Source organism: Haliotis rubra, unplaced genomic scaffold (genome assembly GCF_003918875.1).
Source record: "Haliotis rubra isolate DU_JTF1 unplaced genomic scaffold, ASM391887v1 Scf66, whole genome shotgun sequence".
Classification (NCBI taxonomy): domain Eukaryota; kingdom Metazoa; phylum Mollusca; class Gastropoda; order Lepetellida; family Haliotidae; genus Haliotis; species Haliotis rubra.
Genome location: NW_025767368.1, coordinates 1,670,193 through 1,683,507, shown reverse-complemented (window position 1 = coordinate 1,683,507; position 13,315 = coordinate 1,670,193). Strand labels below are relative to the sequence as shown.

Here is a 13,315-nt window from a genome sequence, read left to right as displayed (position 1 = left end):
TGCTAACATGAATAGAACCTGAAGCCACCCTGAGAAACCCTCGTAGATGGTGACGTTGATTAACGCTCATGTCCACCTGACAGGTGGAGGTAATTCTAGAGGATAAAATCACAACCATGATGAAGGTCCTAATAGCATCCGTGGTGGTGTTCCTCCTTGTTTCCTTTATTGCTCCATCATATCAGGTCAGTATTGTATGACATGTATCGCTGAAGTGTATATCATATCAGGTCAGTGTTGTATGACATGTATCGCTGAAGTGTATAACATCCGTGGTGGTGTTCCTCCTGGTTTCCTTTATTGCTCCATCATATCAGGTCAGTATTGTATGACATGTATCGCTGAAGTGTATATCATATCAGGTCAGTATTGTATGACATTTATCATTATAGTGTGTAGCATGTGATGACAGCAGGAGTATAATGAAAACCAAATGATCGTACAATGTCATTGGGGCGGTAGGGTAGCCTAGTGGTTAAAGCGTTCGCTCGTCACGCCGAAGACCCTGGTTCGATTCACCACATGGGCACAATGTGTTAAGCCCATTTCTGGTGTCCCCGCCGTAATATTGCTGGAATATTGCTAAAAGCGGCGTGAAACTAAACTCAGTCAGTCAGTACAATGTCATTACTATCATATGCCCAATTTGAAAGGTGTACCTATGTTATTGGTAGCCGTTAAACACACACTAAGGAAACATGGAAACTTGACATTTACGATTTAGAAACACCAGTTTTCATACAGTTTGGCTGTCACACTATAAAGGTTTTTAATTCAGTGAACTAACAGAAAATCAAAGTAAATTATTAAATGGGAATTGCTACAAGAATAACATCATTGACCAGTTATAGGCTTTTTGAAAGAGTTGGTGGGATTGTACTTGAGTGAGAAAATGAATATTTTGACACAACATGTCGCTTCAAACAGTATTTCTGTATTCGGCGGGTACGTTTCCGGGAGAAGACAGTACGTGGCGGGTGGCTTGATGAACGGTTACCAAAAGCAAGAGCTTGGGAATGTCATCAATAAATAAGAAAACCCGTTCTTGTGGTACCATACACACACACCATTTCATTCTATATTTGCCGCCAGATAGCTGGAATATTGCTGAGTACGGGGTAAACCTAAACTCACTAAACCTCATTCTAAATTTATTTGATTTTTGTCTGATGCCGCTAGAAAGCTTGCAGTGGTGAATTGCAAATTAACGGTATGTGTCCTTTAACCATGTAACGACCATTTTTAATTGCTTAGACATAAAGACTGACTATTGTTGTGAAACACATTTATTTCACAAACATGTTTCTCTGGTTGAAGGCAGGGAAGCTCTAAACACAGTAGTCGTAATTCAAAATTACCAACCAGATTGTCAGTTTCACCGCCCACTTGAGTGTTTGTTTACAGTCTGCCGTTACCTGACAGGGGTACAACTGTATGGCGTTGGGCTGTAGAATCGTACTGTATCATTATTTATTTAACTAGTTTTGTGAATAAAGGGTACAGCAGGAAAGCGAGGAAACTCTTTGTGGGAACACCTGGTGTCATCACTGTTTTTTTGTGGTTCATCCATATGATTTTCATAGCAAGTTTGTAATTTTCACCCAAAGCAATCTATTTCTGAGGATAGTCAAGGCTGGGTAATTGCTCTGATGTTACATAATATACACAAGTAAACCGCCTGATAGTACCCACAGTTGACTTTCTCCTTCTACCCAGCAACCCGTGATCTCCGGTGCACCAATCGTGGCCAACCTGCACGAGGAGACAGCTGTAGAGACCGAACTGGTGTGTATCAACTGTACCAGCCCTGACAACAAGAACATAGAGGTGTCCGACCAGTCCATCACACCAAGTGCAAGGTTCTTTGATGTCTACAGAATCGACGGCAGTCAAGGTTAGGCATCATCAAACACAGTGTTCTGTACTGTTTGATCTGAATAATCTGAAATTCCCATAATGATCCGCATCACATAATGTCCCTCGTTTAACATTGCCGGTATAAATCTGTAAGTGAGTGAGTTGGGTTTGACTCCGCTTTGAACAGTATTCCAGTTACACCACGGAGTGTCTTCGTAACGGGGCAGAAAAGACTAAACTGATACAGATCCAAGAATGCATAACCTTGGCGAAATCCATGTGCACGTGTATGTGCTGACACGCATAGACATATGATCGGGGCAAACTGGGATTCGAACCAGCCATCATCGGTTGCTGGCGAGCCTAAGGGACCAAACTCTCCAGACCTGCCGGTATAATATAATGATATAGAATCATATAGAATCATATAGAATCATATTCACCTTCGTTCCATACAGCTACTGTTGTACGTAACAACGACTGACTGACTGACTGAGTTTAGTTTTACGCCGCTTTTAGCAAAATTCCAGCAACATCACGGCGGGGGACACCAGAAATTGGCTTCACACAATGTACCCATGTGGGGATTCGAACCCGGGTCTTCGGCGTGACGAGCCAACGCTTTAACCACTAGGCTACCCCACCGCCCCACATAACAACGTATGGTATGGATTTACAACTTTACAACACGACGTTTCTGGGCTACGTCTTGCCCCTGCATCAGGTGAATTGTAGAACATAACTGACGGGGTTTTTCTGTGGGCTGATATCGGAAAGTCTCGAGAATTAGGATATTGTAAATGAACCGATTCGGATGTCGCAGCTGAAGTCTTTGACCGAGAATTCCGTTATTTCTATCGAAGACTGATTAACGGTTCACGCAAGCCTTTTGTGTTTCTAATTTAAGTGCAGTGTATTCCTCACATGTATGCTTTTATGTGATATCTCTGGCAGAGTTCTGCATCCGCTACCTGCCCAGCCAGGGGTCACCTGATTACAAGCGAGTTCGAGCCTACAACATCAGGATCCGGTGTACCGACAGCGACCAAGCCTTTGTTGAGGAAAATGTCGAGATAAGGATTCGGACAAACGAACCACCTCGCATAACGTCACCACTTTCAGGTTAAAATGTGTAACATCTACAACAAATTAGGAAACACAATACACTTTTAAAGCAAATTGAACAAATTATTATCAGTGCGAGCAATGCTGGTCGGTTGGGGCCGATGAAAAAACCAAAACGGTTTTTCTAAAAATAGTCTGAATGTTACAAATATTAGTCTTTTCAGCAGAGCTTATTGTATGACTGCGAAAAGGTTTTGGTCCTTTTAATAGATATTCATTACATGAATATCCAACTCTTGTCTTGCCTAAAACGCATATACGCAGTGCGGTTGCTGGTAAATTTACTGTTTACATGTACTGAAGACACAAAGCCACGTGACTCCTTTCGGAAAGAAATTTCTTGTGTTATCCCACATGTTAGCATGGACTGATGTGATATAAGTACATCCGTTTGTAGAAACCTGCTCGTATGATGCGAAGTCTACCGCAGCTGGGACAACCCTTCTAACCAGTCCCATCACCTTCAACGACACAGACAACGACGTCCTTACGTACACGTTGACAACCGTCCCCGCGTCTGCTGCAGTCAACTATGAAATAGTAAAGCCCAGTCCTGGTTACGGTGAGTCAGCTCAGTCAATTTGTTGATGGTGAGGTCGGTCACGCTGAGTCAAAGTCACTTAACTGGTTGATGGCGAGGTCGGTTACGGTGAGTCAAGTCACTTAACTGGTTGATGGCGAGGTTGGTTACGGTGAGTCAAGTCACTTAACTGGTTGATGGCGAGGTCGGTTACGGTGAGTCAAGTCTCTTAACTGGTTGATGGCGAGGTCGGTCACGGTGAGTCAAGTCTCTTAACTGGTTGATGGCGAGGTCGGTTACGGTGAGTCAAGTCACTTAACTGGTTGATGGCGAGGTCGGTTACGGTGAGTAAAGTCACTTAACTGGTTGATGGCGAGGTCGGTCACGCCGAGTCAAGTCACTTAACTGGTTGATGGCGAGGTCGGTTACGGTGAGTCAAATTCGTCAATTGGTTGATAGCTACGTCGGTCATAGTGAGTTAACTCAGTTAACTGATTGACGGCTATGACTGTCACGATGAGTCAATTATGTCAACTGGATTAGTACGAAGAAAAGTCCAAACAAATTCTGTATTTCTGAATATATATCACCGTTGTGATTATTGAAAATCAAGGTATACACTATTTGGCATCAGGGTTGGGCGACTTTTGATATCTCCACCACTACCACTGCCACTACCACCACCACCACGACAACAAAAACCCATTAAACAGACCTGAACTCAGCAGGATAAATATGGTTTATTGCCTTGAGTTGTGTGCTACGTGTTGATACAGTGCTTGCCAGCATTGATGTGCCGTTGATGTTTAATTTGTTACTTTCTGTATGCAGAGGAAATCCAAATTGCAGCTTTAAACAACCTTGATGTTGAATGTAACTCTGATGTCACATTCTACATCAACGTCACTGACAACAAGCACAACGCTGTCGGCCCTGTCGTCGTGTCCTGCACCGTAACTAACAGTACGTACAACACGTAATGGGCATTATTTTCAACTATTTATTCAAATGTTTTAAATGCTAAAAATGTATACAAATGATTACAAACATAGAATTATATTTGCAACGAAAACAAACACAATATAACACATATCAGTAACAATGAGGACGATAATATCCATATTTAGCGGAAAAGATCTTTAGGAGTGAGTAAGTGAGTTTAGTTTCACGCCGCACTCAACACTATGCCAGCTCTATGGCGGCGGTCTGTAAATAATCGAGTCTGGACCAGATAATCCAATGATCAACAGCATGAACCTCGATCTACGAAATTGGGATACGATGACATGTGTCAACCAAGCCAGCGAGGTTGACCACCCGATCACGTTAGTCGCCTCTTACGACAAGCATGGTTACTGAAGATCAATTCTAACCCGGACATAATCACGAATGCTATAAGACGAGTACTTACATTGCTATTATTGTTGCAATAATAACAGTAATAATACAAACAACAACTGATGCAATCATATTATTGAATACATTTTGCCTTATAATGTGACAGAGTACACGACACCAAAGATTGCGAATGTCGACAAAGAGATCTTTGTCAGCGAAGACACGGCCTTGGACACGTCGCTGATCACGTTCGTCACTGAACCCAGCGAACCATCTCTGACGATGAATTATGAGATCGCGACAGTCCCAGCCACCGCCGTGACTTTGTTTGACGTGACCAGTACACGTAAGTAGTCACGGAGTGAGTGAGACGCGTGTGTATGCCTTTGGAGTGAGTGCGTTTAGGTTTACGCAACACTCAGAAATATTCCAGCTATATGGCGGCGGTCTGTATATAATCGAGTCTGGACCAGACAATCCAGTGAGCAACAGCATGAGCATCGATCTACGCAATTGGGATACGATAACATATGTCAACCAAGTCAGCGAGCCTGGCACCCGATCCTGTTAGTCGCCTCTTACGACAAGCATGGGTTACTGATGACCAAATCTAACCCGGATCTTCACGGGTCTTATGCCTTTGGAACAGTATTTCGGACATATCAAGGTGTATCAGCTCAGAGCAGCACGAAAGCCCTAAATGACACCAGTCGTTGACGCTTAGCAATAGGGATGAAGCACGGGAACATCAACGTGACACATCAAGGATCATAATCTGGATCACACTGTCACACAACTGAGGGCAAAACACAGAGAGAACGTGCAAACATTGCATGCCATTTTCCTCTATAATTACAAGTAGATGCATTTGTTTTGGACAAGAATACATTCACTCTGTAAGGAAGTGTCAAGTCCCTTGTTCGTTTCTGTTTGTATTTATGTCAACTCTATTACATGTACCTGCCATATTGTTTCAGCAAATGACTTGAAACTAGCGGGTCTTCTGAACTATGAGAACACACAACAACGGAACATCAATGTCAGCATCAAGGCCGACAACGGCAAATGTCCGCCAGACACCCAGTACCTCTACATCCGGGTCACTGACGCCAACGATCTGCCCCAACTGGGGCCGAAAAATGTCACCAAAACAGTGTACGAAGGAACTGTAAGTATGCTGTTTACAACCTAGACAGTGTATGAGGTAACTGTAAGTATGCTGTTTACAACCTAGACAATATATGAGGCGACGGTAAGTATGCTGTTTACAACCTAGACGAGGGGACGGTAAGTATGCTGTTTACAACCTAGACAATATATGAGGGAACTGTTTACAACCTTGACAGACTGCAGGTGGGTGGTTAATACAAGTTTGAATCTGTATGCAAGTGGGCTGCATGACCTTTCACAACCAAAACAATATATTATGGACGGTTAGAATAATATTTGACAACCAAGACGTGCAAGGGACGGTTTTTATAATATTTGACAACCACGGCGTGTACGGGGCGGTTATTGTCATATTCTCCAAACAAGACGTATACTAGGGCGGTTATTATCATATTTTACAGCCAAAACGTGTACGGAGGCGGTTATTGCCATAATCTGCAACCAAGACATGTACGGGACGGTTTGTATGATAAAATACAACCAAATACGAGTAGCTGTTTCATTGTATTGTGTGATAAAATAACAAATCGATGTCACACATTCACCCTCCAATTTATAATACTATGGCGATGCTATAAGGTAACTTTGTGTTCAGATAACTGTCAATCCCGAGTTCACCATTACTGACGAGGACCTGGACGACTCCCACACATACAGCATCGTGTCGGGTAACGACAACGGCTACTTCACCATCGACCCGGCCACTGGCGTTATCAGCAGTTCTGTAGTATATGACGTGGATCAAGGAAGAATGCCTACAAATGCAACGCTCCTTGTACAGGTAATATGACACATAACACAAATAATGCAACTCAGTAAGTATTTAGTGACGTTGCTGAAGAGACAACAAAATAAGAATCCACACAAAACACATTTCGTTAGACTCACGAATACCTACGAATACGGATATGGTGAGGGCTAACCAAGGTTCAGAATCACAGCTTATCTTGGACTCAAACCCATCAGCCGATCCTGCTACTCCAACGGGACACAACTCCACATACGTACACTTTTATTTTCTGAAACTGTAACGTTAAGGCAAAGCTGTTACTAATCACATTTACTATTTCATTTGGGTCACTGTAACACAATTATGCTGCAGGTTCAAGACCGGAAGGGAGGCGCCATAGACAACGCTACTGTAAACTTGTACATCCTTGATGCCAACGACAACCCGCCTGAGTTCAGTGCCAACTCCACATCACAATCATTCTCAGTCAGTTCCTGTGGGCAGCTCGGGGCGACCCTCGGCAAGCTGTGGGCTGAGGACACCGTCGACTCCGCCTATCAGAGTAATAACTACAGCACCATTTTAGCCACATCCAACAGTTACCTGACCGTCACGCCGAGTGGCGACATCATCCAAAGCGGCCAGATCCCAGCAGGGACGGTATCGTCACTGACAGTATATGCGCAAGATAGAGGAGAGTACCCGGGCTTCCAGACCAGCCGCAACCCTGTCACCATCACCCTAGTTGGACAAACGTGCACGACGACGCAACCGGTGACCGTCGTTGTCAACAGCGGAACAGGAACAGGAACTGGAACTGGCACTGGTACTGGCACTGTCGTGAACACTGTTGCCACAGTTGCTCCGGCAACAACAACAACAGCAGCCGCAGCCACATGTACTGGTTTCTTCTGCGACGCTGGCAACATTGCCCTGACGGTCCTTGCAAGCCTGCTGGCGCTCGGTCTTCTCGGACTGCTGTCTGCTTTGCTATACAGATACTGCTGTAACAGACCCGTGGAGGTTAAAAGGTAAATGTTCATTCAGGTCAGCTTATGGTGTCACGTTATAACTTTGTGGACCCGTGAAGGTCCGGGTTAGAACTGATCTTCAGTAACCTATGCTTGTCGTAAGAGGCCACAAACGGGATCGGGTGGTCAGGCTCGCTGGCTTGGTTGACACATGTCATCGTATCCTAATTGCGTAGATCGATGCTCATGCTGTTGCTCACTGGGTTGTCTGGTCCAGACTCGATTATTTACAGACCGCCGCCAATAGCTGTCATTATAACTTTGTGACAGTTCATCTTCGTATGCCCTAAGAATTGTGGCCAAAAGAGGACTTCGCTTTATCGACTTCAATTTGGCCACGACAAACCGATAACATATAGCCCGATGAAAGGAGACAGAATAATTACAGCGCGAAGCGAGAAAGCGATATACTCTCGTGTATCACCATCGCTTTCTCGAGCCGTGCCATCTTGTTTCGCTTCCTTGTCTCGAGTCATCGGTTTATCGCAATTTAGCGACCGTAACTGAAAAAGATACGTGGATGTCCGCTCTTGGCCACAATGCTTAAGGTGTGAACAAGTTGCACTATAGTGAGAGAGGAACTGAATAGTTTTACGCGACATCCATCTACATTTCGTCTTTGTCACGGCGATCTGTCAGTCTAACATGTTGGCACTGAGAACCACCACAACACGAGCATGGATGATATCACGAGCAACAATACATTCTGTAGGAGGGGGGCAACATACGATCAACCAATCATTGTGTCCTGCCCATGTTATGAGTTGGCTCTTACTTTAAACATATCATCGTATCCCAGTTGCGCAGATATATGATGTTGATCACTGGATTGTCTAGTCCAGACTCGATTATTTACAGACCGCTGCCATATCGCTGGAATATTGCTGAGTGCGGGTTAAACAACAAACTAACATATGATAAAACAAGTAACAATTTCACCTCATTTTCTTCTTTCACCAATACTGAGATGCCCTATGGCGATTAATAATTTATTATTTACATTTTCGTATATTTTTATAAAAAAAATCGTTAAAGGCAAATGTGTAAACTAAACAAAATCTGTTTTGCCGCAGGACATGGACGCCGCCCAGGAAGGTGCGACCCATTACCCCGCCGACACCACCACCACGCGTAAAGTAAGATGGTTAAAGCTACGTCGTAACGTTAATCTAGTTACTGTACTGTACTGTTAGTTAATGTAACTCAACTAACACAATGAGGATACACGTCAGTATGTATATTTTACCAGAGCACCTTCATATGACTGTAATCAACAAATTGTGTTTTCATTACAGAACGCCTGTAACACCAAAGCACATCGAAATTGAACGTAAGTAGAAAACATATATGGTAAAATCCAAACAGTGAAACCTTGTTTATGAGTTTGTACCGCCCCATGTGAAATCTCTAATACTTCCACATTAAAGAAATTCTGTATATTTCATTAATCATATGTACAGATGGCATGAAGAAATTGTAATTTTCTCTCAGGGTCTTATGTGTGTTACGGTGAGATCGGGTAGCCTAGTGGTAACGCATTGACCGGTCACACAGAAGGTCCTGGTTCGAATTTCTATATAAGTCAATGTGTACGGCCAGTTTCATTCCATTTGTAGTCGCGGTGTTTTGCTATAATACCACGCTTAATACTAAACCTACCTGTGAAAATAATCTCACGATTTCTATTCTCTTGCAGGTCCTCCTTCCATTCAATACGTACCAGTCCCGGTCGCCCCTCCACCACCACAACTCATGCGCGTGCGCAGAATCGTTCCTGTGAAGCAACAGCAGCAGATGGTGAAGATCAAGAGCATGGTTCCCATGACCCAGAATGTCAGGGTCAAACAGTTGGTGCCCGTCCCAGGGAATACCACTCAAGCCATTGCTGCAGCGCCAAAGTAGACCAGCGTTGACATTACGTGTATATAATGCTTATATGTTATTTAATCGTGTTGTCGAGCACAGGATCATGTTTCACAAAGACAAGCGGATGTATTCTGCTGCTTCTGCCGATGGTTGATTATTAAACAAGTAAACCGGTTTACTGTTCCAGTTGCACGAAAAACCGCGTCGTTTTGAACACTCAAGCCGTTGGATAAGACGGCAGCCATTGCCTGATCGAACATAGTTTAATGTTTGTAAGGTTCAGGAACACTTTCATGTACAAGAGAGGGTAGACAACTTTTCACCCCAATAAAGAACCATTTACAGGGCCTCTTTCTCTTTAATAATTAGGTTATTTAGGAAGTATTGAGTGAGTCGGTTTTAAGCCGGTTTGAGCAATATTCCAGCAATATCACGGCGGGGGACACAAGAAATGGGCTTCACACATTGTATCCATGTGGGGAATCGCACCCGTGTCTTCGGCGTGACGAGCGAACGCTTTAACCACTTGGCTTCCCCTCCACCCCGAGAGAAGGATCGAGGAGATTAGTTTCAAATACACAATAAACAGAACATTTGTCTTCCGTACATTTATAATGTGTTTCGTCATTTCGTATACATCATAACACAGCTCCTTATCGACTATAATGATGTCAAATTTAGAAATCATTATGCTTTTTCAGATACAAAGGCTTTATAAAATAACGTTTTACATCTATCTCTTCCACGATAATTGTTTTTCAAGTAATTTAACATAGATTTAAGATATTGCCCTTTTACGTTACATAGTATTGCTTCTGGTTCCCATGTGTAAGTAATTCTGATACTTCTTATCCCTCATGTGAAAATGGAATTAAATAGTTTCCCTCCACTACGTGTTGTGTCGTAGTGTTATGCGTATCATTAAGCATCCGCTGTATGCGAAACCCATTATCGTTTACAATCCATACAAAACAAAGGGCACAGTTCAAACAAGATATAACCTAACACAGTACTGCGTACAGCAAGTTCTTCCTCGGAACTCTTGTACTCATATTTCCAGGGTATAAGTCCTTGAAGACTGTGACATACATGTAGGTTACTCGGTCACGGATCCACTAAATCTGAAACAAATATATTCTCCCAACAAGGAAACCCATAGGTAATAACGATGGATGAAAGTTCAAATATTTGTTTTTCAAATTAGTGTTTGATTGTCACAATTTCGCCATGATAATGCTGGTTTGTGTACATGGAACGAATGCACGGCGCGAAAACGCACCTTTGGAAACGTTTTAATGCTTTCGTTCGAAAGTATCAACTTGCATGAAAATGTCATGGCGAAAAGGTGGTTAGCAATGTGGTTTGCAGTTCTGAGGAAAAGTGAGCAAGGACATTGCCTATATAAGACCGTTTTGCGTTTAGACGGCATTGGCATGTTTTAGGTAAATGAAAGAATATCGTTATGCCGCGACTCACTGCTGTAAATCGAAACAGGCTGCGTCGTCTCAATCTGCAGTTGCACATCACCATCAGTCGTTTATAGGACCGGTATCAACAAGCTCATTCAACGCAAGAACGGCCTCGAAGTGGTAGACTTCGGATTACCACTGCACCAGGATAAACACACCCGGGGCCTTCATTTGCGGAATCGAACTGTCACAGCAAATGCAACTGCAAGTGCACTGTCTGGTTTAAGTAGTGTATTGCCGCAATGCATTCGTAATCGTTCACGAGAATCGTTCGAGCCGGAAGATACTATTTCAGCCCTGTGCTGCTACGACTACATCGACGTCGACGGGTCCAGTGGTGCAATAACGTTCGATTCTGGAATCTACAAAACTGGCGACGTATATGGTTCAGTGACGCGTCACGTTTTCTAGAGTACGTGTGTGGGAAGCTACACGTAGAACTCTAACTTTATGCGCCTTCAGGACAGTTTAATTGTTGATATAATGCAAGGCCTCACACAGCACATGCCACTGTACAGTATCTTCAAAATGAGAACATTACATTGCTTCCATGGCCTTCTATTTCGAGCTCAATCCCATCGAGCATCTATCTGTACGATGAGCTCGGCCGACTCGTACGTGAACGTCAACCGATGCCCAAGACGTTTGATCAACTGTCGCAGGCATTGCAAGAGGAATGGGCCAGAATTCCACAAGGTCGAATATAAAGACTTAATCAGTCCATGAAAAGACGGTGCAGAGCAGTTTAAGGGCTCATGGTGGACACGACAGATATTGAAGACAACGCCCAACTGAGAACGGACGCCTTCACTTATTTAACCTTAAGTTTCATAAGCTATTCACGTTAACAAACATTTGATCTTCTATACTGAGGCTCCAACTGGTCCATAATTACGTGTGTTGTCTCACTTTAAAGTTACCAGATTACATTCATGAAATTACACCTATGCGTTTCTTGTTTGGAAGAGTATACAAACATACAATAAAAACCTCGTTACATCGATCAACTGGTACAGGTTTCACTCAAACCCAAATTACTTGATTCCGATATAGTTCTAGCGTTTTATTTGCTACACATCCGTCCGTCATACATAAGTAAAGGTGGAACCGGAGACAACGCATTATAATTCAGACCTGACCCGTGTCTGTGCAATGTTATAGTTTTTTGCAAATGGATTCTTGACACACAATGCTGCCATGAATATTTCTTGACAGAAATACATAATTAAACATAAAGTAACAAAGTTGTTACAGGAAACAATAAAACTATACTCTCCAAAAAAAGAAACGCATATAGGAATTTCAACTGTATTTTTATGTTTATTTTGAAACATCTTGTAGGCTTTATGAGTCAATGAAATATACCGAAATTGCACACTGGGAATGCAGACTTATCCGTCTTTGGCACCAACTCGAGGAAGTCAGATTGAGTGTCACATGGAGACGTGTGGTGGCCACCGTGGGCATCCAGAACTGTACGGCATCGCCTCGGCATCGAACGAATAAGTCTCAGAATCTCGTGTTGCCCAATCGCAGCCCACTCTGCCTGTAGTGCCTGTGCGAGTTGCTGAAGTGTCTGGGGCTGAAGGTTACGGCGTCGCACCCGACTGTCCAGGGCATCCCACAGATGTTCGATTGGGTTTAAGTCCGGTGATCTTGAGGGCCAGGGGAGCACATTGATGTTGTGGTTCTGGAGGAAGTCTCTAGTGTGACGTGCTGTGTGGGGCCTGGCATTGTCCTGTTGAAACAACTCCCTCTGGCGATCAATGATTGGAAGAAGGTGTGGGCGTAGGATTTCGTCACAGTACCGTTGAGCTGTCAGGTTGCCCTGGATCATCACCAAATCACTTCTCCTACGGCAGGTGATCGCTCCTCACATCATAACACTTACCCGGCCGAATCTGTCCACCTGGGGAACGCAAGCGTCGGCGAAACGTTCACGTCGACGTCTGTACACCCGCATTCTTCCATCGCGTCGTTCCAATAGAAATCATGATTCATCACTGAGCCAGATTCTACGCCAATTCGGTAGGTTCCAGGCCTGAACGTTGGTGCACCATTGAACTCGATGTCGACGATGTTGTTGTCGAAGCACAGGGCGATATCTCTCCCAGAGCCGTGAAATGGTGCTTTGGTGAACATTCATGCGTCGGGCAACTGCACGTTGAAACTGGCCAGCTTCAAGCAAACCAATGGCGATATGACGGTT

General features: G+C 43.7%; 1 protein-coding gene across 1 annotated transcript; it reads left to right on the top strand.

Annotated features, from left to right (window-relative positions):
* Positions 1-69: 69 nt before the first annotated feature.
* LOC124257381 (protocadherin-like protein) lies at positions 70-9,822 on the top strand. Its single transcript, XM_046691427.1, has 12 exons — positions 70-185; positions 1,717-1,894; positions 2,812-2,979; positions 3,380-3,544; positions 4,334-4,465; positions 5,007-5,186; positions 5,818-6,008; positions 6,606-6,791; positions 7,113-7,771; positions 8,845-8,907; positions 9,067-9,101; positions 9,468-9,822. Exons 1-12 carry the CDS (start codon positions 117-119, stop codon positions 9,671-9,673), a joined length of 2,232 nt encoding a protein of 743 aa, XP_046547383.1. The 5' UTR covers positions 70-116; the 3' UTR covers positions 9,674-9,822.
* Positions 9,823-13,315: the final 3,493 nt, after the last annotated feature.